We start from the raw sequence: 23,462 nt of genomic DNA, 5'->3' as shown, positions 1-23,462 counted from the left end.
GTTCCAGCGCCTCGCCTCGTCCCGATGGCATTCCGAAGTAAACTGGCTATATTCGTCCTTCTGACGGTACCATTCATTTCTTAGTCCATCGTTCTCGAACCGACGTATCACGTTTTCAGAGCTTTTATGTTTGGCGAAGCCAGTACACTCTCCGGAATTCCATTCTCACATCGGCCCCGCTCCCCGACGGTTATTTCCACGGCGGCAATTTCAGCACCCAATGCGAGACTCTCAAAGACGAGTCCGGCAACGACGCTCTCAAGTTCTGTGAGGACGCAACGTTCTGGGACCTTCATGACAATGAAGCCAAGTTGGAAGAACGAAAGGTTCTTATATCTTGTGACTCGGGCCGAAAGCAGTGGAACACCGTTAGTTCGACGACCTTTCCTTGGCAATCTTGACCGGCTGACCGAGTCCCTACAGGTGATGGGGCCGTTACACAAGCCCGAACCTCACGGCTCTCTCTGGCTCTACTCGCCCGACAGCGAAAAGGTCGCTACGGATAAGCCGAGCTCTCTTTTTGGTTTCGGAAAGACTGCTGTTGTACCCACGAAACCTCAACGTATCACATTGAAAAACTATCCAGAAGGCCACGACTTCCATCCTTTGGGTGTCAAGATTTGGCCATCATATGCTGGCAATTCCTCCAATCTCTTCATTGTGAATCATGCTGGTCCTCGAACCTTTATCGAACAGTTCGTCATATCGCCCTCCTCCCCGACCGTCGCAACCCATATTCGCACGCTTTCATCTCCCTACTTTGTTTCCCCCAACGCTCTCGCTCTGACCTCTCCGAATTCTTTCTACGTTTCAAATGACCATCTTGTCACTCGGAGATGGCCCATCATCGGCCACTTTGTGCCTATCATGGAGACGATTCTTGGATTACCTCTTGGATGGGTGGCCCATGTCACTCTGGATTCTGATGCAACATCTTCCGTTTCGATCCAGACCCACGTAGTCGCCGCACCCTTTATCCCATTTCCAAATGGCGTAGCCGTGTCTGCGTCCGGTACTCAGGTGGCCATTGCATCCACATCGTTGAGTCAAATCATGATGTATTCGAGAAATACCTCCACCAATGAACTGGTGTTTCAAGAAAGCATTCTTGTTCCATTTTGCCCCGATAACATTGATTTTGACGACAATGACTCTCTTATTGTTGGCGGCCATCCCCATTTCCCGACTTTGGTCAAAGTGGTTAAAAGTGTGGCGCCGCACGCGCCAAGTTGGGTGCTTTCTATTACACCCCGTGCCAGTGAGAGCAAATTGACCGAACCACCGGTCAATTACGATATACTGGCACCGATTTCTGCCGGCAGTAAGGTCCCCGCACCGCTGAACTGGGACGTCGTGACATTACTCCAGAGCAACGGCGTCGGTTTTTCATCTTCTACGGTCGGTCTGCAAGATACGAAAACAGGCGCCTTGTATGTCTCTGGGTTGTATGCGGAGGAAGGACTGCTGGTTTGCAGACCACCTCTGGCCTAAATCTAATCCTTGAATTGGCAGCCGTTGAATTGCTGACAGGAGGAATGTGGCGTTATTATCGTGAGTTTACAAATCTTGATACAACAGAGCCAAAACTTAAATGTATGTATTCAGATATATATAATAAAACAGAAGAAATGGACCCACAAGTATTGTGGGGTGTATATATCAATGTAATTGTACACTATGAACCCGAGGGAGGAAGGCGGATAGCATGAGAAGGAAGGCAACACAGCAAGATTAGGGAAGGAAAAAAAAAAATAGAACAATGTTTATAAATCATCAAAAGAAATTGGGCAATAAAGTTCTGTAGAAACGAGATCAGGCATTGCAAGCTGTCAAAGAGAAAACGGCACTCACACGGCACCAGCACCAAACAAGAACGCCGCCACCCCCCAAGCCACTGATTTGGTCTTGGGTTCCATCTGCCATCGACTAACCCTACTGTTAGTAGCGATGACTCGGGGTTCAGTCTCTTGCTCTTTGGGTTCAAACTTCAACACCTCCTCTTCTTCCCGTCCTCTCTTGCTCTTGGGCTTGACGTCAACATCCATATCACTTTCCGTCTTCAGCTCGGTCTTGAGCGCACCCCTTTCTGCTTTCAGTCCCTCGATCAAGGCCTTCTGCTCAGCAACATCTTGTTGATGAAGCTGTGATCCCATTACATCTTCAACGTTCTCTCCTTCTTCGTCTACCACCGTCTGTTCTGATCCACCCGGGGTATCGACAAGCTCTCGTCGAGTGCTCTTTCTGGGCGTCTTTGCCCGTGGGGACTTCGGCGGAGCTATTGAGACTTGGGGTGCAGGACTCTTGGTGCGAGCAGATCGTCGGAGGGTGGGTGGCTTCTCTAGAGATTTAGCTGGAGACGGTGATGACTCTTTCCGGCGTTTTGCCGGATTGGGAGCGGGGGATGGAGGGGCCTTGGGCGGTGGTGGAATGGATGATCCCGCCGGGGAGGCGGGAGTGGCTCGAGGAGCGGCGGCAGCGCCTTTTCCAGATCGCCTGTAGTTGGCCGTAGGATCCGGCCTAGCATTGACAACAACGTTAATGAAACCACCTAATGAGTAGGCCTCTGCGAGAGACAGAGCCAACTGCGGTGAAACCCAAGTGCCCGCCAGACGAATGATTGAAGTGTCTCGGGACGATCCATTGTTGCCAGTCAGGTCAAAGTTATCCTTCACCCAGGCTACCTCTTCCTTCTCTTCTTGCTCAGAGGCGGTTGGGAACGCAGCGCGGAACATGGTGGTCAAGCTAATTGCGCCAGTGTCATATCGCCTGAGGATGAAAGCGTGCCCTGACGGCTATCGTCGCTTTATCGTCAGCAAGGGTTGATGAGATAGATGGCAAATACGTACTGTCGATGTCTCTATCTTCATTCTGCCCACCTGAAAAATCATACCGACATTAGCGCGTCATGCAAGTCACGTAAAAGGAAGACACGCACGAGAATGTCTTGTCCTTGACAATTCAATATTTGGTACTTTACGGGTGGCAAATTGCCAGAATCAACTGCATAGAATAGTTAGACAAGTACAAAAGGTACATCGCGAAACGCACGAGTCGCCTTGAGGTGAGGATTAAGCCCGGAGGGCATCGGTGGGCGAAGGGACATCATGGACGATATAGGAGATCGTGGTCAACAACGGTGTCAACAATAAGGCGTGGGATCCGGGTTAGCGATCCATCAAAATAGGGACAAATAAACCCGGAAACTCGCGTGGCGCACAGACTATTCTTAACTCGTTCGTAAACTCGATCAATGAGTCTTTCGACTACTACACAGTGAGCAGAGAATGGCCGATAAGCGACTTACACGAATGTTGTATCTATAGAGAAGGAGCAACCAATCAATCAGCAAGCGTGCCTCCAATAATGCCAATTGTGTAACGTAAAGATGCGAGTACTTTTATCTAGATATTAAATAATCGACATATTGGCAAGCTTCAACAACGCCATGTAACATTAATAATTCAAGTCACCGATAGAAGATAAAACAATGTCTTCCTGTCAGATCTGCTGTCGTCTCAACTTTCTGAACCCTGCATTTGCAATTATTCCCATGCAACCCAGCTAATGTCCAAGCCCTGACGCGGACGCTTGAACGATTCGAATCTTTCAACGACAGAAGAATCAAGACCCAGGTAGTAAACTTCAACGCGTAGGTGCTCAAGCTTCATCTAGAAGTAATCACGTCTGCAAAGATGTTGCCAGTCCCCTTATCATAAATATCATCCTCAGGATAGGTGGTGGCATAGAGACCGAGACTGCGGAGATAGGGTAAGAGACCGATATCCGCACAAAGATTACGAGCAACAAGTTCTCCAAAGGGCACTTCTTCATAATAAGGATCATCAAACTGGCCCGCAAAGCAGGCAGATACCCCACGGATGGATTCGGAATCCTCAAACTCGAAGAAGTCATCGGATGCAAATGACCCAAGATTGGGAAGGATAAATAAAAGCAGGAGATCGCCGATGTTGCGAACGCGACGAAACTCGATTTCGCGCAAAAAAGTGTGAACAATGGGTATGCCTGGCGCGCTGTCGTCTTCGAGAACCCAGCCACAGGTACAACGTGCGCGAGTCGCGATGATTTTAGTCAGATACAACGCTTCTTTGAGGAGGTCAAAGATCTTTTCAAGGGTAGTAAATTCTGTGAGATGTACAGAGCGAAGATTGCTCATGGGAAATGGATGCTGACGATAACATGATCAGTCTATTGGGGAGCAACAGAGAAAGCATTAGATGACGCTGTGAGTGAATATTCAACATAACGTGCTTTTGGATCATCTCGAGGTGCATTTTTTGGAGAATGGCCTTCAAGGATAATATTTGAAATGCGGCTGTGCAGTATGACGTATGCACGTGATCCGTGGTTACCTAGAAGGGCCGAGTAAAGTAAAGATTGAAAGCTGATGTACGACTACGAGCAGCACTATGCGCCCACCGGCGACTTCTACGCGCTTCTCCCGCCACAACGCAAGGATGCTCTCTCAAAGGCAACACGCGATCTCATGGCCTTAGAGCCTCCTCCTTCTCCTTCAAAGCATTCACTCAACCAGCCTCCACCACCTCCCCCAAAACGATTCAGACCCACCCCGCCGCCTCAGGGCCCAACAGCATCAAAGTCGACCCTTCTCAGTCCCTCTCAGAAAAAGGCCAACCATATTCAGAGCGAGCAGAAGCGACGGGCGAACATTCGCCGCGGATACGAGGCACTCTGCCAAACCGTCCCTGCTCTGCGCGAGGCCATCAGACAGGAGGAGGCAACAATGTCAAACGAGTCGAGAAGTGAGGTGAAGCGTCGTCGACGAAGCCGACAGGGAGGAAGCGGCGGGGGAGGGGGCGACAGCGAGGTGAGTGCCGACGGACGAGCAGGTCCTCGGAGTGAGAATGTCGTTTTGGGCAAAAGTATGTCATCCGTATTACTCCTCGCTTGCCTCTGACGGACTCGTATTCAGCCATCGAGTATATTCATGCCCTCGTCTCAGAACGCGAGGCCCTTCTTGCCCGCCTTCATCATGCGAATTCCCGCCTCCCGACACCGTTACCGCCGCCTCCGAACGCCCTTTGGGAACGCAGATGGAATGGAGGCGATTCCCGAGATGATGACGAGTCTGATGAGTATGCATATGGCTCCTTGTCCCCGTCTCCTTGCTGACTGTTTCCTAGGTCCGATTAAGGCTATTTATTCACTGTAACATCAGTTGATACCACCATATGCAATCTATGTCGATCTCATTCAACGACAATTCTCATTCAGCACTCTTTTACTCTACCTCGTTCTACTGAGATCCGAGGAGTCCCGGTCCGGCCTCCGTTCTAAACTTTGAACAACTATCTGCCCTTTGATACACTAACGCTTCTGTGCTTCTTGCAGACTATCGCTTCCCACTCGCTCCAGACTTTTTCTTCCCCATCTGGCTTGTCGTCGCCATCGACTACGAGTACACATGCTCATCTCGACATTTCATCCCAAGCCTAGCTCACTCTCTCCCACGTCCTCCCCATTTAGCCTCGCTCTACAACCAACTTCATCCTAACAACATGGGCGATGCTTACAAATAGTATGCTTCTAGCTTGCATACGAGGCCACGAGGGTAGCACATTCACACAGTACCCGACCAGCCAAGTGGCCCCGCCATCTACACCGAATTTTGAGTTGCAAAAGCGTAGCATCCATTGAAGAACCACTCTACGAATTCGGCACCATGTATACCTTTCCATTCATTATACCTTTTTTCTACCAATCACCTATTCTCAGTAATCACTGGGAAGACGTCCTATAGATCACGAGGTTGTCCACAGCTCTTGGACGGTCTTGTTGAAGTGTAGAAGCAAAGGACCGAGCATCTGGCTAGCAATAATTAACGCGATGTCGACGCGTGACATCACGCGTCAAAACTTTGATCCCAAATGCACATATACATTTACGTCTGTTCCGTTATCATTAAACGCCTTTGATCCCTAAATCCTCCGCTATGATTACCGCGGCTTTCTCTCCAATGATTAGCGCCGTGTTATATGTATTCGCACCGACATTTGATGGCGCGATGCTCATATCGGCGACTTTGAGATTTTGCACGCCATAGACGTTCAGACGCGCATCGACGACTCCATTTTGGTCCCGAGGCTTCATCGCACATGTCCCGAGCTATCATCCATGAGTCCAGATGTTCGTTACTATGCTTGAAGACTCACCGAGTGCCAAGTGGTTTGCACTAGCGTGTTTGTTGCTCAGGCTCAAGTAAGAATAAAGACAGGATTAAGCACTGACCATTTAGACGATGGTATACGTCAATCGCTTCGTCGTCTTCATCCGTATACCGGATGTCCGGCGCAGATATCGCTACTGGACCTTGTGCTCCCACATCCACAGCCGCCTTGCTCCCTTCGGGAAACTGAGGATGTCCCGGCCCGAAACAACCGCGATAGGCTTCCATGCGTCGAGCAAGTTCCCTACCGTGTTTGTATGCCCATCTCAAAGTGGCTAGGTCTGCAGGACTTTTAAAAAAGGCTGCGTGATCGACCGTAACCAGCAAATGGAAGGTGAAACGTACTCATCGAGGAACCCGGTTGTCAAGTCGAGAGGAGCATACGGGTTGAGGCCGGCTTGTATGTGCACTCGACCTGTGGAGACGGGGTATTCCTTCGAATCAAACTGTCAGTGCCCAGTCCCCATGAGTTAATTGCCTCAACTACCGTGTAGTAAGCCATAGAGAAGAACTTGCGTCCGGGTTGTCGTGGAGGATCGAGGAGGACGTAACTTGCAAATCATAATATTAGTTCCGGGGTATGCGGAGGTACGACAATACCTACGCAGACAGCGGTCCAACCCACACCACCGGTTTATCGGGAGCGTTGACAAAGAAGCTGTTCCATCGATTGGTGAACGTCGGTCCAAGGATTTTCAGATCCCTTTCGTTCGGCCTGAGCTTTGCCCCGGCATCGAGACCGCTGGAAAGAATTCAGTAGGCAGAAGCAAAGCAAAGAGAGAATCTTCAACTTGGACGCCATTAAGCCCTTTCCGTCTTTGTTCCATTGTTCAGCATACACTGCCGCCGCCGCAATGTCTCAAAAAGGGTAGAAAACGGGGGATAAATGATGGGGCACGTACAGGTAGGGTCGCCGTGGAATATCTCATCCAGGGTGTCACTTGTCTCATCAGTGCAATAAGGAACGAAGAGACAGTTATGATCTGCAGCAAATCAGCAAGTATAACCGGTCCCCTCTGAGTTGAAGATACCATTATAGTTCTCTCCCACTCCCGGGAGGTCAACAACCTGTGGTATATCGTTCTTGTGCAGAATTTCTGTAGCTCCAATTCCCGATCTGTTTGACACCGGCATGAGTGGTCTGCCGGACTAGCAAAGCTTAAATGATAATCACCTTTCCAAGATGGACGGAGAGCCAAAGGCACCAGCAGACACCACGACGAGACGCGAGGCGAACGCTTGTCGAACCGTATCTTCTCGAATGTCAACACCTTCATCGGTATACTCCACGCCAACAGCGCGTTGTTCGCTGTCCAAAACTCATGATCACCGCGGTACTAACGTCAAGCGCATAGGTCCCTTACTCGAAAATGACCCGTACAACTCGTTGCTTGTCCAATACCTTCAGGTTCCGGTTATGTTCCTGGTTATAGATAAAGTGGTGTGCGGTATCGGACCGTTTTCCAGATGCTGGGTTGATGAACCTGATATTCATTTTCAGTGATGTGATCCTCATTGAAGGTCGAAAATTACCGACTTCTGCCAAGGCTGTACGTGGTGACCATTAACAAACCTCAAGGGCAAGAATGTGTGATACGCACTCCATACCCATTGCACGTCTTGAAACCATTGGGATCAGCAATGAAACCGCGGTCCGAATCGTACTTTGCTGCTACAGCAAGATATTGTTTTCCAAAATCACCTGCGATATTCTCAGTGGAGACGTTGATAGGGCCACCGGTACCGTGAGTTTCGAACCGGGTACCGCCTGGGTAGTTTTCCACCTTGAGACAATTGAATTAGCATCAACACCCAAGCTCGAAACCCAAACTTGCGTACTTTCCTCGCCAAGGGAATCAAGTCACTTGAACCCCATCCGGAATTTCCATACAAATTTTCCCAGTCATCAAAGTCAGATGCAGCTGCTCGCGTATACATAAGGACTGGCTCCACAAAATCACGTAAGTTTCAGTTCCAATTTAGAGAATTAAACTTTACAATTAACACCCGACCCTCCTCCCACGCATTTAGCGGACGGAACAACGGGAGACCGACCGGCAATAGCCTCACTGGGCCTGCCCACATGGAACGTGAAGACTTCTTTTTGCTCAGCCAAATTGCGGAAGTAACGAGCTGGCTGGACGTGATCTTGGACGTTTAGGATATGGGGGCCTGCTTCAAGGATCTGGGAATGTAGGGGTTAAGTAGTAAGAAGAAGAAAGACGGGGTGGTATTTACGAGGATCTTGAGTGAGGGATCGGCAGCAGCCAGGCGTCTGGAAACAACGGTAAGTGTTATCAAACCAAGAATACTGGGGGCTCACCCAGCCGTTACGCAAGCGCTTGTGCCGCCTATTGAGGAACCGTTTGAGGCCAACGAACGGCAATAAGTACAACGAACCACTGACCTCCAACGAAGATGATGTCGTATTCCTGGGTCATTGTGGACTCGAAGTGAAGAAACGAACATAGGCGCTCTATATATCTTCTGCTCGATGACTGACCACCTGACCTGTCCCCATACGGTGGAAAGTAGGAACCACGCAAACGAAAGAACGTGAGGAATAGCATATTCTCCGAGCCCGAGGCGCCCGTGCTGATTATCTAGCTATAAAAGTGAACGATATGCGCCACCAACGCTTGCTTGAACTCGGAATGCCGTCGTTAATTGACTAGGAAGTTTCCTGAGCGCTCCGAGAGTGTTCATATACAGAATGAAAAAATAGGTTACGTTCCTGGGGTTTTACGGTCGTTTTCTTTATGGACGGAGTGTAACAACAAGGATGGAAGGGTAGGGTGAACTCGAGGACCTGTAGATTGAATATTGCATAACAAGCGTAAGTTCTCCTCGCGACTTCCGACAATCCAGGGAAGGGACGAACGTTAATTGGTATCTGGCGACAGGAAACCGAGATCCAATATGAACACTGCGCTTTCGCATCAACGCCGAGAGACACCACTCATTATTATAGAATGTCACGTCGAGTGGCACCAAGACCCAAATCGAGTCGGCTAGAAGCTATCTTGAACATTAACAGGTAAATCTATATATATAAAACTGCTGTTCGTTACCAAGCGCACACCCATGCGTCAAGGGAAGCCGACTTTGCCCACGGACGGTGTCTCATCATGAACCATTGGTTCCGGGTGACAGCTAGCCAGCTGACGATCGACGTCTCGATGGTCAACGCATCATGGCCATGCACTGGAGGAGATGCCTCCCCCCCAAAAGGAGGGAATCCGCTGCGTTCCGCATGCGAACGAAGTATCACGAGGCACGCCTGGAGGTCGAACACGTTCACATGTTTGGTTAGTACGGCCTGGTTCTAGTGGCTTTGATTTTGGGCGCAGGCGATTTGAGACCAAGTAAGATCGTATGCCGAACGAGATGATGCCGACGGAATTCAAGAGAACAAGGAGAGCCAGGCACCCAGGAAAAATATCGAAGTGGAGAATTTCTCGAGCCGAGTGTTGAAGTTACATGCTATAAACCGGAAACTTCCTCTCGACCTTCACCGGCCATATCTTAAATAAAGCTTTTGCTGAAATAGATCCCGGGCTTAGAGGATAAAAAACCTGAGGGCATTAGACCTTGCTCAAGGAAAGGATGAAAACCCGTACTACTTACTACTCCTGAGGTTCTTCATACTCGTATTGCTCGACCAGTTTTGGGGTGGTCTAGAACTTGAAGCTGATGGCAAACGGACATAGGGGGCAGGATCATTTTGAAAATTCGCTACAACTCCGGGCCGAGTTGTCCGAGGCTACCAGCCACCCGTAATCCGAAGATCTCTGACCATGAATTTTCCTCGCGTCGGTATATTTCTTGAAGGATGAAGAAAAGCTCTATTAAAGTGGATGTTCGGCGAAGAGCTGGTTGTGCTCGATAACTCGATGTCTTCAAGCTGAAAATTGGGACTGGAACAAAGGCGCGCTTGTCAAAGCTCGGGATAGATGAGTAAAACTCAGGAAAAATGTAACGGCCATTCGATTATGAGTTAAATTTCTCAGAAATAAGCAATAGTCTAAGCTTTCATGTTAAAGAATATCCTACGCCTGATGTCGACAACATGGCAGCCTCTTCTCCACTCAGCAAGATCCTAGATCTGGGTTTAGTCAACGAGGAATTGGATCATCTGTACGGGTTTAATGTCCGCGAATATTATCAACTTCGCCGCATTTAGGGTGGTATAAGAAGGAAGCCAAAACAGCCAGAAACGCCGAATCAATCATCTCACTGTTACATATACAAATCTTACTACGCATCGAATATAAAAATTGGAAACCCTTCTGCTTACACCATTTAATTCACCTTCGAAGGGGTCGTCCGGAGGTAAAGCTATGAAAATGGAATTTCATTCTACGAACAATAAATAACACACATGGTGGACCTTGTGCTCAGGGAACAAGGTTTCGTCTCATTGCTTCGGATACTAGCGTGAATGTTAACGTCGTCACCTTTGTTCCAGTTAACTGGGGTGGCAATACGGTTCTTATCACCCAACTGGATGGCATCAATAACACGAATGATCTCGTCCTAAGAACAAGATAAATCAGACATAAATTAAAAAATGGACAGATGTAAATTAAATGTACGAAGTTGCATCCAGAGACGGCGGGGTAAGAGATGGTCAGGCGGATGACCTTTTTGGAGTTGATGACGAAAACTGTACAAATCTGCATTCATCGTGCTGGCACGGAAGACATGTCGGACATGCAAACATCAACGTACAGTGAACGGCAATCCCTTTGCATCTCTGTTGGAAACATCATGGTAATCCAGCATGTCGTATAGGTGGGAGATTTTTGCGATCAGCGTCAGCAATCTGGGCGGTATTTCTTCAATACAAAAGTGCTGAGTCCCTTGGAATCAACACAACACTCACGATGGGGTATTCAACGTAGGTAGGTCCTGTCGTGTTTCCACCATATACTTCAATGTCTTTAATCCACTGGTTTTATTCCCCGAGAACGTTCGCAGAGATACCAATAACCTTGACGTTGCGCTTAGCAAAGTCAGGTGCGTGCCGAGCAACTTGTACCCAGCTCAATCGTGTTGACAGGGGTGAAATCTCCTGGTCGAGAGAAAAGGACGCCCTTCACATGGCTTAGCCTCGGTATCGACGAAAAGCCAAGTCAAACCCTACCCAAATTCGCCCAACCACTCGTGGAAATTGATTTCGCCCAGCGTGCCAGTCTCTGCCTCAAAATCGGGGGCGATGCCAGTGCTGAGCTTGATGCTGTCCGGTTATTGAAGTAGTTGTGGTCAATGAATATTGATTTCCGAGTCCACAGGACTGCTCATCTTGCCGTGGTTTCGACATTGAGACTCAGATTCGCACATCGCATTTTGGTGTGAATAGACGTAAATGTCAAACCACCTGGCCGATCCTCATTCGTTGACGTGCGGTGGGGTTCTGGCCAAAACGTAGTTCAGCCATGACAGAAGCAAAGGGGAAAGACTTTCCGTTAATAATAAGAGCTTCTATCTGTGGGACACATAAATTACAAGTTGAAGTGCAAGAGAAGGACCGAGATACGTGATGAGAACGAGGTTCAATTCCATTGTTAGGTTCCTGCATCTTTGGGCCTCTAAATTACGAGGGCATTGACTTGTTCTCGTTCGTCATCTAGGTGTGTCTCAGACTCGAAACAAAGTGATTGGCAGTTGTTCTGACCACTGACAGATGTTCTATCCAGATTCAACACCACTACAGGATCTGTGAGTACAGATCTCGACAATGAGGTCCAAATACATTCGCGATGTGTTTTGCAAGATCACTACTCAAAAATCCTGAGTCACAAAGCGTAAGCTAGGGTCGGCGGTTAGGTGGAGGAACCTCGTTGAGAAGTAGCAAATACGGAACGAACTGATGGTGGGGGTGCCACATACCAAGGATAGTTGGGAGGAGGATACGGAAGATGGCCAGGCGCGCCGGAAGATGGCCGTCCTGCACCTGCACTTTCGCTTTCCCTTCTTGTTGTTCGAAGACTGTGCCTGCGATCTTCTTCTACCGCTTACTGAAGGTTCTTCCTCACCGTCTTGCTGTTTCGGTTTCGTCGTTTCCAAGTACTAGAGAAACGAGGTCTCTCTTCAGAAACAAAGGAGCTCGATAAGATTCTCGTCAGTGGCCTTACAGCACACCGCGACCGTAGCATCAGATTTATTGCAGCACTGTGTAAGCAACAAAGGCCCCGTAAGTTCTCGCAAGTCGGGTAAGTTAACTATAAGTTGGCTATTAGACTATACTGTCAGATGTCGAATAAACCGAATGGTCTGTGTCAAAGAAAAGAATAAGCTTACCATCCCTTGATTCTTGGACTTTGAAATGCGAATTTTCAAAGAACTTTCTGTAATCTTCGCTTCTGCATGCACGGTGGACGTGGGCGATTGGCCCCGACGTCAATGTGAGGGGTGCCAGTAGGGATAGATGAAGTTCGTCATCGTAGCCACGGAAAGTGTCAGGAGTGTCATCGTCATCGTCGTAAAAGCTGGTGGTGTCTGTTGACCCTGATTTCAGGAGGTAATGATACTGCCTCGCGCGAGGGCTTATGCGCAGGTAGGTGAGGTAGCATGCATGCTATCCATAGCTTTTGGGGCTCTGGATGCATTTGAAGTACCTAAAGAGCTGTATCAGTAATATTACATGAATTTTACCCATAAAAGTGAGCAACAGAAACGAGCGGGGGGGGGGGGGGGAAGAAATGAAGGAATGGTGGTGGAAAGGAACGAAAAAAGGTACTACATAGCCACTCGATGGCTGTGCGGCTGTACGGTCCGAGACGATCGAAAGCCTAGCGGAATTCATCCTCGGGATGCTTCCACTGCTGCTCACAGCGGCCCACTTCGCCAAGTCAACTTCTTTATATTATTCTTGTAAACAGAAGATCATCTCGTAGTAAGTATTTGTTATACCCTTTAATATTCTACCCTGATCATTCATCATAAAAGACCAAAGCTCTGAGCTCAATGGACTGCCGCAAAGGAGATCCCTTTGGCGTATTAGGATCCACAAACGAACTGTGCGCATTGAATGTTACCTTCGCCTCATCCTTGGTCGAGTCGAAACTATACCTCAAAGATAAGTCGATCCAGTAAATCACGAATAGTAAAGCACCGTACCACTTGAATATCACTACCTCCTCGGGGGTCATTCCTCTCAAGTAGACCCATTTATGTCTCGCATTCCACTTTACAGCATAGGTCTCCCCAGGCCCTCCAGGAAACTTGAGCGTCATCGGGAACAAGTCAATATTCTCATCGACTGTGCTGGAATCAATGAATCCAAGCGGCGTATCTAATGCTGGGTTATCGATCGGACGCCACAAATTGAGTATCTGGAATCGGTGCTTGACAAGCTCCCGCGCCTCGCTCTCTGGTAAATGACGAAACACCCGAGCCCTGGCTGCTGCTGGTGTTTGGTCGATGTGGACATTAAACACCGGCTGGCGCTTCATTGGAGACTCTTCCGTGTCTCCCGGATGATGTCTGCGAATGGCTAGTCTAGTCAGCTGCTACTCCATAAAGTTAATGCGAAACGGCAAGGAACGTACTATGATCAAAGATGAAGACCTTCGTCGCGCCCGTGAGTTTTTTGTACAGCTCCTCGCTTTCGGGATAATATTCTTGGATAACATCGTCATCACAGCCGAAGGCCGTGTGCTTGGATGTGTGTCGGAAGTACTGGAAACCGGCCTTGTCGAGAAGATACTGATGCTCTTTGCCGCGAATGTTCTCGATTCCAACGGTAACGTTGTGTCGGATATAGTTATGGTCGGTTCTATCATTGATATTCTTGTAAGCGCGAGTACCGTCGGGTGGTGGGAGATAATATGGAGCAGTAATTAATGTGGGAGGGTCTTCAGCTGTAGCCATGGCGTGCAAGTTGTTACTACCTGTATGGCACAGTGGATCTTATATGAATTCCTTTAGCCGTATCCGACCACAGCGTGTATTGTTCAAATCGTGACGAGATAATTGATCACGCGGACGGAAACTTTGATATTCACATTCTTCAACTCCGAGCTAATACTGACATACTATCTTTAAAAGGAGACATCATTTCAACAAGTTTATCAAGATCTTTACATCATCTTACTCATTCCCGGGAAGGCATAGACGCCAAAATGATATTGAACGTAGTTCCCTTGTACCTGAAAACCCCCGAAAATCAATCTTCGATGTCACACATACGAATTCAGAAAGACATACCCAAGACGGTCCGATCCTGGGTCATTGAAAACGCTGCAGGGTGTAGGTCATTAGTACTCTAGGCTCTCGTCGCGATTTTCTGATGAGAACGTACATGTATCCCCGGTCATTCGGAATCTTAAGCTCTTTCTCAAAGAAGTCAAAGAAACCCTTGCTAAAACCAGCATTCTTTTCCGTCGGGATGCCCAATACGGTGAGCTGGGGTGCCATCGTATTATCAGTCCACCATCTGGCTGACCTACAAACGTGGTACGTACCACATTCATGGTGAAGGCAGGATCGTACGTGCCGCCGAAGATCATGCTTTCATCGTACTTGTATGTCACGGTGACATATTTTGTCATTCCGAGGATCTCAGCGCTTTTCTGAGAGACAGGTAAGTCAGAGGATATGATTTCAAGAATAACCGGGACGACGAGACCTGGGACAAGGCAGTTGTGAATGCCTTAGCATCCGGGACCTTCGGAAGGGATCAAGATCAGCGTGGGCTCAAGTGACAGAAATGTGAACAGGATTCCACCTTGACGTTGGTAGTGAGCTCGATGATTGGCATTGTGAGTCGAAGTAGGTAGATGCTTTGGAGTTTTGACTGTTCAGATGAAGAATGAAGGTCGATTCAGCGAACCCTCTTATAGGTTTCATAACGAAACTTAGATGTGATCCTCACAAAGGCTGGGCAATCATCGGACGCCGGGGTCTGGCTAGGAGAAAAATCCCATTGGTAGATAACAAATCTGTCCCAGGTAAGATTGATATCGAGCTGGAAGGTCAGGGCGTCAATGCAAAGTATACCTGCTATGGATTCTGTTGAATACAATCCGGTCACGACGTTGATGGATGAGCGATAGTTTCCCCACAGCAAGACGCCCACTTAATGGATGAAGAGGTAAATATAACCCGATCACGATGTTGATGAACAGAGTGATGGCTTTCTGACAGCGGGGCGCCTGCGCAATGAATTGAGAAGCGGTGGTTCGTACTGACTCCATTCTCCACGGCAGTACATCAAAATCACTTCCTTTAGAAGCACACAACATCGTACCCCAAAGAGCCCGTGTCCAGTTTCCTTCGATGATCACAAGCGCGGAAAGATAAACTTGAAAGAGCGAGCAGATCAGGAATTGATATTATTCGTGGCAGACGGCGTATGTTAAGTGACAGGAAGGCCTTCCCAATCCCATCTTCTATTACATTATTATAGGCATCTCAATTTAGTCCGAGACGTCTTCATCAGTTTCTACTCCGTCGAGAAAGGACCTGAACAAGTGCTAGAGTCAGACCGCTGACAACACAGCATATCTAAGAATGGGAGCGATCAGAAGCTAAGCATGATAGAAGAGAAAGCAAGTTCACCCCGCTGAATAGCACAGGCCGTAGCCATTGCATCTGCCCGGAATATTCACCAGTGACAAGGGCGCCGCTGATAGGAGGTCCTAGGAAAATGAAAATGCATGTTTTAGTGTTCGTTGACTTCGGATGCCAGTTTAATATTTCTACCAATCATGCCTCCGATAGCTGAAGAACCAACATGAATATCTTTAGATATTAACATAGAAGACTGCTCACCTGCAATACCAATGCACACCCCGAGTCGTGCCCTGTGAATACAAGGTGAAGATGTACTAATACTAAGGGAGAAACAAATATGCCCACCCTATTTCGGAGACATTCTTCGTGAGGTATGCAATCATCGGGCCAAGGAGGGAAATCACTACAACACTGTTTGGTAGCAGTCGCTTTCAAGGAATCAATGACCTACCTGCGCCTGAGAAGAAACCATAGAGGACAGCGAAAACCATTATCGAGGCCGGGTTTGTAATGGCGACCCAAGCAAAAATAAGCACCCCACATGCAACAGCACATGGGATAATCGAGCTGAAGACGCCAATACGGTCGACAGTAATCGTTGGCATGACACGTCCAAAGGCACCTGCGCCATTCAAGAGCGCGATCTGTGAGGACAAGGTGATAAGTTTGAAATGACAACATCAATAGTATGACCGCCCTACCGTATAGAATGCCAGATTTTCGTTTACGCCATGTTCAATGGCATTCAACTGGAGATAAAAAGTAGGGAAATAGACTCCTAAGAAGAGAATAAAGTTTCCCGCAATGGCGATAAGATATGCTTTGTCGGTGAAGAAGTGTCTCCAATAAGCCACCTGCTTAGCGAAGCTTACATCTCCAAGGCGTGGTGGCAAACGAGTCGTCATCAGTGCGTTTGCCAGTATCAGCAATCCAAGATTAAAGAACGCGCTGATCCGCACACCCCAACGGAAACCGATAGATCCATGAAAGAACCGGTTCAACATGATAGGGTGGACAAGACCGCCAATGGATGATCCAGATCCAACAATGCCCATGACGAGGGACCGACGTTTCTTGAAATGATGCGAAACGATTCCAAGCGCGGGAACATAAACGATCCCGACGGCTATGCCCAATCCAATACCTTGCGCAAGAAAGATCTGAGGCGCCATGAGTATCGACAAGAGGTTTAGAAGAACCTCAGTCAAATACTTACTTGCCAAAATTGCTGCTCTTGGGTGAGGGACGTCATGAAGAGGCAAAATACGAGTAAGGCCGACCCTGCGAGCATGACAGGCCGGCTATTATCAAGTCTAAAAGAGAGTACAGGGGCATTACGAGGAAGTTGAACTTACAAGTGTCCCTGATCCATGGCAAAACCTGAATATATGCCTAATGACCCCAGACCCAGTATTTGAACGCTACCTATCCAACTTGGACATGTCAGAGAAAGCGGAACACCGGGAAAAGTGACGGAAGACATCGCACCTAATCCTTGAAGACGAATGGTCGCTCAAAAATTCACGGACATAGTAATCTGGGGTTGTACAGTGTCAACTCGGATTTGGTGTAGAGGCCTTCAATTAATCTACCTTCATATACACCATAGCAATTGACGTAGCTGCCATGTGTTCGTTATTGAGTTTTAACAAACATCAAATGCAATGCTTAAAAAAACGAACCCTGAAGAGCAAAAGACGACAAGAAACCTAAGAGGGGTGTGAGCGCTTTGGAACGAAGCATCTCGAGGACGGCTTGACATACGCGCCAACAACAGTCATCCATGCCCTCAATCCACCGTCGGGGACGTCGTGAGCGTCTACTGTCGGTAATGGCGCCATTTCGTCCTTAGAGGCTACCATTTCGTCTGGGGAAATTTGTTTTACAGTCACCACTGATAGCTGGGATTTCTGCGTAGTAGATGCGTGTTCTTGCTCAAGGGGAGACATTCCGATACAGTAATGAAGCCCAGCTGAGAGGTCTGGAAGAATGGCGATGGATAGTCCAGAAACTTGGGCATGCTGTACGCATCGTGATGACCGAAACTATGCAGCGCATGGGTCGATATCTCACGGTACAGGTTCAACCGTAGAACGGAAGTCTGCTCATCACACGGAGCGCTGAAAGGTGATCCCGGTCAGGAATGAAAGAGAAATGAAATAACGAACAATACAAAGCAGTCTACACGACAATCAAGGACCGTTCAAGGCTCTCATCGGCTCAGGGTCGGAGAACACTATCGGCAGTCGAAGAAGCACAAACCGGGCTGTTAGCCGGGAAATCAGAAACGCAAGCACTAGCCGCTACGTACTGAAAATAGTACTTGAAAGGTACGAACTCCAGAGTAAGGGCACTCTACTAGAGTCTGGACAAGGTCACGGAGCATCGGGCCGGGATAGTGCCTCAAACTTCCAACCGTGTGAACCATCATACATATTGATATCACCGCGACTCGTCAAGTCTCTAGAGTGCTGTGGGTCTAGTATGGCGACCCCAAGGACTCCGAATCGGTCGTCAACCGTTCCAATGGACGAAAGAAATACGCGTATTTACGGCCATTTCAGGCAGAAGAGCTCGTACACATTCTCTAAATTGAAACATGACCAGCTGCTTTTACAAGTGTGTTTGTCTTCGCTGTAACGCTGAAGAGCTCACTGATGCATTCCACTAGAGAACCTGACTTTGATACGCTTCAGCTGTATGCTGGACATGAACTCGGACGTAGCTTGAATGCAAGAGCCGTACCAATTTACGCGTCCACAAGCTTCTGTTTTGATAGCACTATGCATCAGTTGATCACGGCTTGTCTCGTACTGAAGAACAAAAACTAGTAGAGTGAAGGACTGTTTGGAATAAAGTATGAACCTAACTCAAACTTCAGTCTGTGTATTCTCGTATATCTAATTCTACTGTCGTGCGTATGAGTCCCACCTCATGCTCGACGCCTTGATTGATATCTTTATAGGACGTAATTGAAAACGTATCGCCGCGCTTGAGGGTGGCATGTCCGCTCAGTTTGTTGCTCTGTTAACTCTAACTAGTGCAGGCGACAACATCGTTTCCACGTAGGTCAATATCTTTAGTAGAGTAATGCTTTGACACGCAAACTGTCTTGTAGTTCATTTCTCTATGGTGGCGTAAGGTTGGTATCTCTTTGCCCAAAAGCTGATCTCCGTCCAAAGAGCCTGAACCAGCTCAAAGGTGCGCATATTTGATACACCCTCACGGCGATCTTCTCATATCAACAATGGATAATTATATTCAAGAAGTTTGGCATCCAAGTCAGATTTGTAGTTGATAATACTCTCGGTATGGGTGGTAGGTCTCGTTAGTATACGCGATACGCTCCCCTGATAATGGAGACACAACGTAGGATACCTCTTTCGTCCCATTGATTACGGCGCCGGTTAGTCGGTATGAGCCCTCCTTATCACGTATCCTTTTCACTTGACCCTTCCTCTCTGCATAGTACAAAGCGCGACAAAATGGATAGGTGGTCACGGAACGACAATTGCGGGTATCCTTGTCAACTCAGGTATTTGAGATGCCGCCATAACACCGTTATACATGAGGCTTAGCTGAAGATGTAGGCCACTTTGACTGGAAAGCAGCCTCAGACCGATTTCCTAGCTTTAACACACCCTCTGAAGGATTCCAAAATGTAATCTATGCAGACCTTGGTGATAGCAAGGCATTTCTTCTAAAGCTCGTTCAGAAATACGTCTCAGTCTCTTGATTTGCTTATGACTAACGGTCGCCTCAGATGCTTCGTGAGGTGGGTCCCGCGCTGAACCCCTTTGCAGCCTTTCTTCTGTTGCAAGGTGTTGAGACGCTAAGTTTACGAGCTGAGCGTCATTGCGAGAATGCTATGCGGCTCGCAAAGTAAACAGATTTGACCCACGCTCTCGAACAGTAACCTCATCTAGTTTTAGATTCCTCGATGCTCATCCCAAGGTCAGCTGGGTATCATACCTAGGGTTGAATTCACACCCTAGTCATCTTCGAGCGAAATCTTTGTTCCCCCTGGTCTATTCGGCGGCATCTTGTGCTTTGGCGTCAAGGGAGGTGTCAAAGCATCAAAGATATTCATAAACAATCTAAGATTAGCCAGTCACTTGGCGAATATCGGTAGGTCTCGACCACTTCTTTCCTTATCAGTCATGTACTGACCTTCATGTAGAAGATGCGAAGACGCTTGTAATTCAGCCGGCAGCCACGACACACATTCAGTCATCAGATGAAGAACAGCTCTCGACTGGCGTTACCCGTGATCTCATTCGAGTAAGTGAATTAGTTCCTGGGCGGCTTAAGTTCCGTGGTGTTCAATTGAACTGCAGGTGTCCGTCGGCACTGGGGCCGTCAGCGATATCATCACGGATTTCGAGGGAGCACTGAGTGTTTTGTGACCCCGCAGCAATAGCCACCATTGTACAATATTATCAAGATCACATCAACTCTGAGCCATGCGGAATATTCTGTTTTCCTACGTGTGGGATAAGCGCCGATGGTCACCATCAAGTTCGGTCTTGCAACCCCGATGGAGGAATATTATAACTCACACGTTTTGTGACGCGTGAGTAACGACTTTCAGACCCAGAGTGTCATATTAAAGCAGGTACAACAGACTGGGCGAGGCTTTCATTCACAAATTATTGCCACAACCTCCCAGAGTAACTATGAGTGCGAGCGATACTAGCCCTCCCGGTGCTGCATGGGTCGGGTACGATATGGAAGCAATATTCTCTCCTTTCTACTGGGGTAAGGGATTGTCCTTCACTCACGTCAAAATTCACTTACCTAGATATCAATTACAGGGACTGTCATTTCCTTAGTGTGCGTAGTCTCCCCCTGCCAGGGCCACCTTTCTCATCTTGTGGACTTGTACAGCTTGTCGGGAATCACATTTCTTCAGGCCTACACCTATTTCCCTAGCAAGGATAGGCGCGGTGTTCAGATTGTCGTATGTCTAATTCTCTTCCCTCTGTTCCAGCTACCATCCCTGAAAATCCCTCCGTCTTCCAGGCCGCGGTCATGATGTCTGTATTCTAATTAGCTCCCTAAGCTTCGACCCTTTAACCGACCCTCGTTTAGCGTACTCGATATTGCCTCCACCGTTCTGTGTGCTAAAGGGATGTATATCTACTTCGTGAGTTTCTACATTATTATGGTTGATTTATCAACGAACTCACGCATTGGCAACAGATCCCTCATTTTGGTTCAATGCTGCCGCTCCAAACCCTCACTCCGTATGTAGAGGCGTGAAGACTGTTACATGAAGACTAATCTTTCCATAGCACCATCGCCTCTGAATGCTATCTCGCCGTGGTCATTACTTTCCTGTAAATCACGCCTAGTTCAAAAATTTCCCTCCTGTTCATTAACGCTTCGCTAGCTCACAGCTCTACTTTGCCTGGCAAATCTGGATGGGTGAGATTTACTTTGTCCCTACATTAAAATTTCCTCCTTTCGCTGATGCCTATCAGTGAGCCAGGATCGTAGTATGTTCAAGTATATTATGTCGGGGCTAGTTGTAGGTGACCGAAGTTCGTTCTTCATTGGCTTCTCTGATAACTTGGGTGGTTTAGATTCTCTTCGGTGTCGTTGCTTTTGGTAAGGATTTCCCCTGCATCATAGAGAAAACTGAGCTAACTCACATGGCAGTTGGAGGGATATGTTCGTACCTCCCGTATGAATTCAGCCGAATATCTTGATCTGAAGTAATCACAGCATGCGCTACGTTCATGATCATCGACAAGATGTACATTCTTATGAACCGCAGCGACCGTTTCACTGTACGTCATTTGGAGCGTCGTGTTGTGGAACTTGTGGGTTAAGACTTCTATATTTCTGTAGATTGCCGTTGGCATAGCTAAGGGTGCTGCCGCGGTGTCAGATGCGATTGCTACGGTTGCACTGTGTTACTCCCTTGGGAGTGCACGTACCGGTTTTGATCGGTGAGTTCGCCGACCCGAAAGCTAGTAGCGCTCTGACAGGAGTGGGAACAGCACAGATTCCATGATCAAAACTTTGATGGGATACGTCGTGGAGCGTGGCATACTGGTAACCCTGATTCAGACCCTGTTCCTGGTACTCTTCTTTGTCAAGCCTGGGCATCTTTTCTGGTGAGTGGATGCTCATGAGCTTGCGATATTTAGAGCTGAGCTTCTCTGAAGGCTTTCGCTGCATGTTAATGTCACCCGTCTCTACGCCAATACCTTTTGTGAGCTTCAGCATTCGTTGGATAATGATCATTGACTGATGCCTTGTAGTCGCCATGTAAGTCTTTAGAACAGTTGTCGCCTGAGCCGTTGATTCACAGGCTATAAAGGCTTAACGGAAGGGAACGCCTCAAACGCATAGGCAATCGGTCTCAAAGCACATACGTGATGTCAATGGGTACAGACAAGGACCACGCGTGTGTTGTCAAGCAAACTGGAGGCGAAAGCGGAATGTCATTCAACACGGTGGGCGCCGAGGTAAGAGGGTGTATTACATGGGATGTATCGCAACCTGACTTTCCTCCAGACTAGTTTGGGTTCCGTGCAGATTGAAAAGAGTACGGTCGTTGCAAGCTTCTGACCAGGATCGGGCTTCGTTGATTTTTTTTCCCTATTTATTGAGTAGCTTGATTGTTGGCCGGTGCATTCCTGCACATGGCATACAGAGTACGGTTACGCGCAGCATCCTAGAGTGCGCATTATGTTACTATCTCGCCCAGAATTGATCATATACAGCTTCATTCGTTGTTTACAATACACTGACAACGGGGATATTCCAGAAATACCCCAACAATCTTAATGTTCCTGACTATGTACTTCGAAAAGCTTTCATCCCGTTGCATGACAGACGAGGGGACGTCCCTTCCACATGCGCTCACACAGTGTAAGGAGGCGGGATATGTCATGTCCGTCCAGTTCCCAACCAGGAAGCACGAAGGTCTACGCAAATAATCAGACTAGCTGGAGTCGCCGGGGAGAATAAGGACAAGAGGATAAAGGGTCTCGATGCTACGCCGCTCTGTAATGTCAGTACAAGCGCTGAACAAGACACGTAGATGTCCCGAAGATTGATGAAGTATCTATAGATCCAGGACGTCCCCCACCAATAAATGCGACTATCATTTTTGATGGAACGTCAGTATAGCTAAGTGGCGCAATTTCGCGTGGCCGGTCGAAGTGACACCCGGCAACGAAGTGAATAGCATAACGGAGGCGGACCGGAAAAGATAATCAGAGAGTTCACAGGCTAAATGATGGAGAGGTAGTTGTCGCAATGTCTTCAGAAGCACCTCAGACAAATGGATAGCTCTTGTGTGAGCCAGTGCTCTTGAAGAAAGAATGACGAAAAGAGGACCAAGGGATCGGCGACTTTCAAGAGCAACCCTGGTAGCATACTTGTCGCAGTCCTTACCCAGAGGAGATTTTTGAGATAGCTAAAGAGAATCAAAATTCTGCTAGACGATTGAAGTGGGATGGTCAGAGGGGTAAATAAGCAGAAGTTGGACGACTCGTGTTTGCTCTGAATCGGCAGAATCGGGCCGCTCGTTTCGAAGCCAACCACTGTTAGGCTCCCGGCTCGATAACTTCTTGCTCTACCAATGTGGTATTCGGATACATTCTGACTGAAACTCCGGAGACCTCACAGCCCTTCTCGCCAACAATATCCAGCTTTGCCGCAGACTCATTTCCGATTCGATGCCTGGGGTTCATCATGACCACAAGTCTCCATCTCGCTGACT

The 23,462-nt window shown here is 48.0% G+C and overlaps 11 protein-coding genes across 11 annotated transcripts; 4 read left to right on the top strand and 7 right to left on the bottom strand.

The window, feature by feature from the left end:
• Nucleotides 1-24: 24 nt before the first annotated feature.
• Nucleotides 25-1,491, top strand: EV420DRAFT_1634200 (arylesterase; the record flags this gene model as incomplete). Its single annotated transcript, XM_060476287.1, has 3 exons — nucleotides 25-66; nucleotides 120-368; nucleotides 424-1,491. 3 exons carry the CDS (start codon nucleotides 25-27, stop codon nucleotides 1,489-1,491), a joined length of 1,359 nt encoding a protein of 452 aa, XP_060339573.1.
• A 282-nt stretch (nucleotides 1,492-1,773) lies between these two features.
• Nucleotides 1,774-3,103, bottom strand: EV420DRAFT_1616276 (uncharacterized protein; the record flags this gene model as incomplete). The annotated part of the gene is made up of 5 exons (XM_060475106.1): nucleotides 1,774-1,798; nucleotides 1,852-2,792; nucleotides 2,847-2,876; nucleotides 2,936-3,000; nucleotides 3,049-3,103. The coding sequence occupies 5 exons, from the start codon at nucleotides 3,101-3,103 to the stop codon at nucleotides 1,774-1,776; spliced, it is 1,116 nt and encodes a 371-aa protein (XP_060339572.1).
• A 95-nt stretch (nucleotides 3,104-3,198) lies between these two features.
• Nucleotides 3,199-4,290, bottom strand: EV420DRAFT_63706 (uncharacterized protein). Its single transcript, XM_060482887.1, has one exon. It carries the CDS (start codon nucleotides 4,172-4,174, stop codon nucleotides 3,665-3,667), a length of 510 nt encoding a protein of 169 aa, XP_060339571.1. The 5' UTR covers nucleotides 4,175-4,290; the 3' UTR covers nucleotides 3,199-3,664.
• Nucleotides 4,291-5,337, top strand: EV420DRAFT_64135 (uncharacterized protein). The gene is made up of 3 exons (XM_060482889.1): nucleotides 4,291-4,901; nucleotides 4,952-5,114; nucleotides 5,163-5,337. Exons 1-3 carry the CDS (start codon nucleotides 4,406-4,408, stop codon nucleotides 5,170-5,172), a joined length of 669 nt encoding a protein of 222 aa, XP_060339570.1. The 5' UTR covers nucleotides 4,291-4,405; the 3' UTR covers nucleotides 5,173-5,337.
• Nucleotides 5,338-5,828: 491 nt separating this feature from the next.
• Nucleotides 5,829-8,868, bottom strand: EV420DRAFT_62672 (GMC oxidoreductase-domain-containing protein). The gene is made up of 18 exons (XM_060482836.1): nucleotides 8,613-8,868; nucleotides 8,529-8,556; nucleotides 8,444-8,480; nucleotides 8,204-8,390; nucleotides 8,045-8,148; nucleotides 7,807-7,989; nucleotides 7,743-7,753; nucleotides 7,570-7,689; nucleotides 7,380-7,514; nucleotides 7,237-7,322; nucleotides 7,108-7,188; nucleotides 6,997-7,045; nucleotides 6,810-6,947; nucleotides 6,693-6,756; nucleotides 6,551-6,639; nucleotides 6,268-6,494; nucleotides 6,192-6,211; nucleotides 5,829-6,144 (listed from the first exon to the last, which is right to left on the bottom strand). The coding sequence occupies exons 1-18, from the start codon at nucleotides 8,773-8,775 to the stop codon at nucleotides 5,941-5,943; spliced, it is 1,926 nt and encodes a 641-aa protein (XP_060339569.1). The 5' UTR covers nucleotides 8,776-8,868; the 3' UTR covers nucleotides 5,829-5,940.
• A 1,639-nt stretch (nucleotides 8,869-10,507) lies between these two features.
• On the bottom strand, nucleotides 10,508-11,770 carry EV420DRAFT_1616274 (cysteine peroxiredoxin; the record flags this gene model as incomplete). Its single annotated transcript, XM_060475105.1, has 8 exons — nucleotides 10,508-10,543; nucleotides 10,655-10,741; nucleotides 10,801-10,881; nucleotides 10,937-11,030; nucleotides 11,080-11,146; nucleotides 11,247-11,317; nucleotides 11,352-11,444; nucleotides 11,745-11,770. The coding sequence occupies 8 exons, from the start codon at nucleotides 11,768-11,770 to the stop codon at nucleotides 10,508-10,510; spliced, it is 555 nt and encodes a 184-aa protein (XP_060339568.1).
• A 1,370-nt stretch (nucleotides 11,771-13,140) lies between these two features.
• EV420DRAFT_1472938 (uncharacterized protein) lies at nucleotides 13,141-14,080 on the bottom strand (the record flags this gene model as incomplete). Its single annotated transcript, XM_060469094.1, has 2 exons — nucleotides 13,141-13,703; nucleotides 13,759-14,080. The coding sequence occupies 2 exons, from the start codon at nucleotides 14,078-14,080 to the stop codon at nucleotides 13,141-13,143; spliced, it is 885 nt and encodes a 294-aa protein (XP_060339567.1).
• Nucleotides 14,081-14,140: 60 nt separating this feature from the next.
• EV420DRAFT_1742346 (Tautomerase/MIF) lies at nucleotides 14,141-15,038 on the bottom strand. Its single transcript, XM_060480042.1, has 6 exons — nucleotides 14,937-15,038; nucleotides 14,838-14,876; nucleotides 14,674-14,781; nucleotides 14,511-14,614; nucleotides 14,417-14,449; nucleotides 14,141-14,358 (listed from the first exon to the last, which is right to left on the bottom strand). Exons 1-6 carry the CDS (start codon nucleotides 14,967-14,969, stop codon nucleotides 14,304-14,306), a joined length of 372 nt encoding a protein of 123 aa, XP_060339566.1. The 5' UTR covers nucleotides 14,970-15,038; the 3' UTR covers nucleotides 14,141-14,303.
• A 479-nt stretch (nucleotides 15,039-15,517) lies between these two features.
• On the bottom strand, nucleotides 15,518-17,586 carry EV420DRAFT_1496489 (MFS general substrate transporter; the record flags this gene model as incomplete). The annotated part of the gene is made up of 12 exons (XM_060470890.1): nucleotides 15,518-15,715; nucleotides 15,770-15,931; nucleotides 15,983-16,014; nucleotides 16,070-16,127; nucleotides 16,176-16,368; nucleotides 16,426-16,884; nucleotides 16,941-17,025; nucleotides 17,080-17,157; nucleotides 17,213-17,261; nucleotides 17,317-17,345; nucleotides 17,407-17,433; nucleotides 17,489-17,586. The coding sequence occupies 11 exons, from the start codon at nucleotides 17,584-17,586 to the stop codon at nucleotides 15,873-15,875; spliced, it is 1,167 nt and encodes a 388-aa protein (XP_060339565.1). The 3' UTR covers nucleotides 15,518-15,715; nucleotides 15,770-15,872.
• Nucleotides 17,587-18,381: 795 nt separating this feature from the next.
• Nucleotides 18,382-20,130, top strand: EV420DRAFT_1616271 (O-acetylhomoserine ami; the record flags this gene model as incomplete). The annotated part of the gene is made up of 13 exons (XM_060475104.1): nucleotides 18,382-18,534; nucleotides 18,606-18,638; nucleotides 18,722-18,789; nucleotides 18,843-18,861; nucleotides 18,991-19,042; nucleotides 19,098-19,130; nucleotides 19,194-19,259; nucleotides 19,315-19,433; nucleotides 19,488-19,606; nucleotides 19,657-19,750; nucleotides 19,786-19,852; nucleotides 19,905-20,005; nucleotides 20,062-20,130. 13 exons carry the CDS (start codon nucleotides 18,382-18,384, stop codon nucleotides 20,128-20,130), a joined length of 993 nt encoding a protein of 330 aa, XP_060339564.1.
• Nucleotides 20,131-20,400: 270 nt separating this feature from the next.
• EV420DRAFT_1634191 (uncharacterized protein) lies at nucleotides 20,401-22,303 on the top strand (the record flags this gene model as incomplete). Its single annotated transcript, XM_060476286.1, has 18 exons — nucleotides 20,401-20,482; nucleotides 20,539-20,557; nucleotides 20,612-20,684; nucleotides 20,747-20,760; nucleotides 20,816-20,870; nucleotides 20,927-20,970; nucleotides 21,019-21,063; nucleotides 21,117-21,151; nucleotides 21,208-21,254; nucleotides 21,310-21,334; nucleotides 21,386-21,397; nucleotides 21,452-21,516; nucleotides 21,578-21,678; nucleotides 21,730-21,846; nucleotides 21,898-21,944; nucleotides 21,994-22,000; nucleotides 22,053-22,200; nucleotides 22,250-22,303. 18 exons carry the CDS (start codon nucleotides 20,401-20,403, stop codon nucleotides 22,301-22,303), a joined length of 990 nt encoding a protein of 329 aa, XP_060339563.1.
• Nucleotides 22,304-23,462: the final 1,159 nt, after the last annotated feature.

The sequence above is a fragment of the Desarmillaria tabescens genome (assembly GCF_030435595.1).
Source record: "Desarmillaria tabescens strain CCBAS 213 chromosome Unknown EV420scaffold_1, whole genome shotgun sequence".
NCBI lineage: Eukaryota > Fungi > Basidiomycota > Agaricomycetes > Agaricales > Physalacriaceae > Desarmillaria > Desarmillaria tabescens.
Note: the sequence above shows the minus strand (reverse complement) of the source record. Positions and strands in the feature narration are given on the sequence as shown.

Coding starts and splice junctions, on each gene's coding strand:
- EV420DRAFT_1742346 (XM_060480042.1), bottom strand. CDS start 14,969: ATGCCAATCATCGAGCTCACTACCAACGTCAAG. Junction 14,782..14,837: donor TCACAACTGCCTTGTCCCAG/GTCTCGTCGTCC, acceptor CCTGTCTCTCAG/AAAAGCGCTGAGATCCTCGG. Junction 14,359..14,416: donor CCAGGATCGGACCGTCTTGG/GTATGTCTTTCT, acceptor GGGGGTTTTCAG/GTACAAGGGAACTACGTTCA.
- EV420DRAFT_62672 (XM_060482836.1), bottom strand. CDS start 8,775: ATGCTATTCCTCACGTTCTTTCGTTTGCGTGGTTCCTACTTTCCACCG. Junction 7,990..8,044: donor TGATTCCCTTGGCGAGGAAA/GTACGCAAGTTT, acceptor AATTGTCTCAAG/GTGGAAAACTACCCAGGCGG. Junction 6,640..6,692: donor TCTCTATGGCTTACTACACG/GTAGTTGAGGCA, acceptor TTTGATTCGAAG/GAATACCCCGTCTCCACAGG.
- EV420DRAFT_63706 (XM_060482887.1), bottom strand. CDS start 4,174: ATGAGCAATCTTCGCTCTGTACATCTCACAGAATTTACTACCCTTGAA.
- EV420DRAFT_64135 (XM_060482889.1), top strand. CDS start 4,406: ATGTACGACTACGAGCAGCACTATGCGCCCACCGGCGACTTCTACGCG. Junction 4,902..4,951: donor GAATGTCGTTTTGGGCAAAA/GTATGTCATCCG, acceptor ACTCGTATTCAG/CCATCGAGTATATTCATGCC.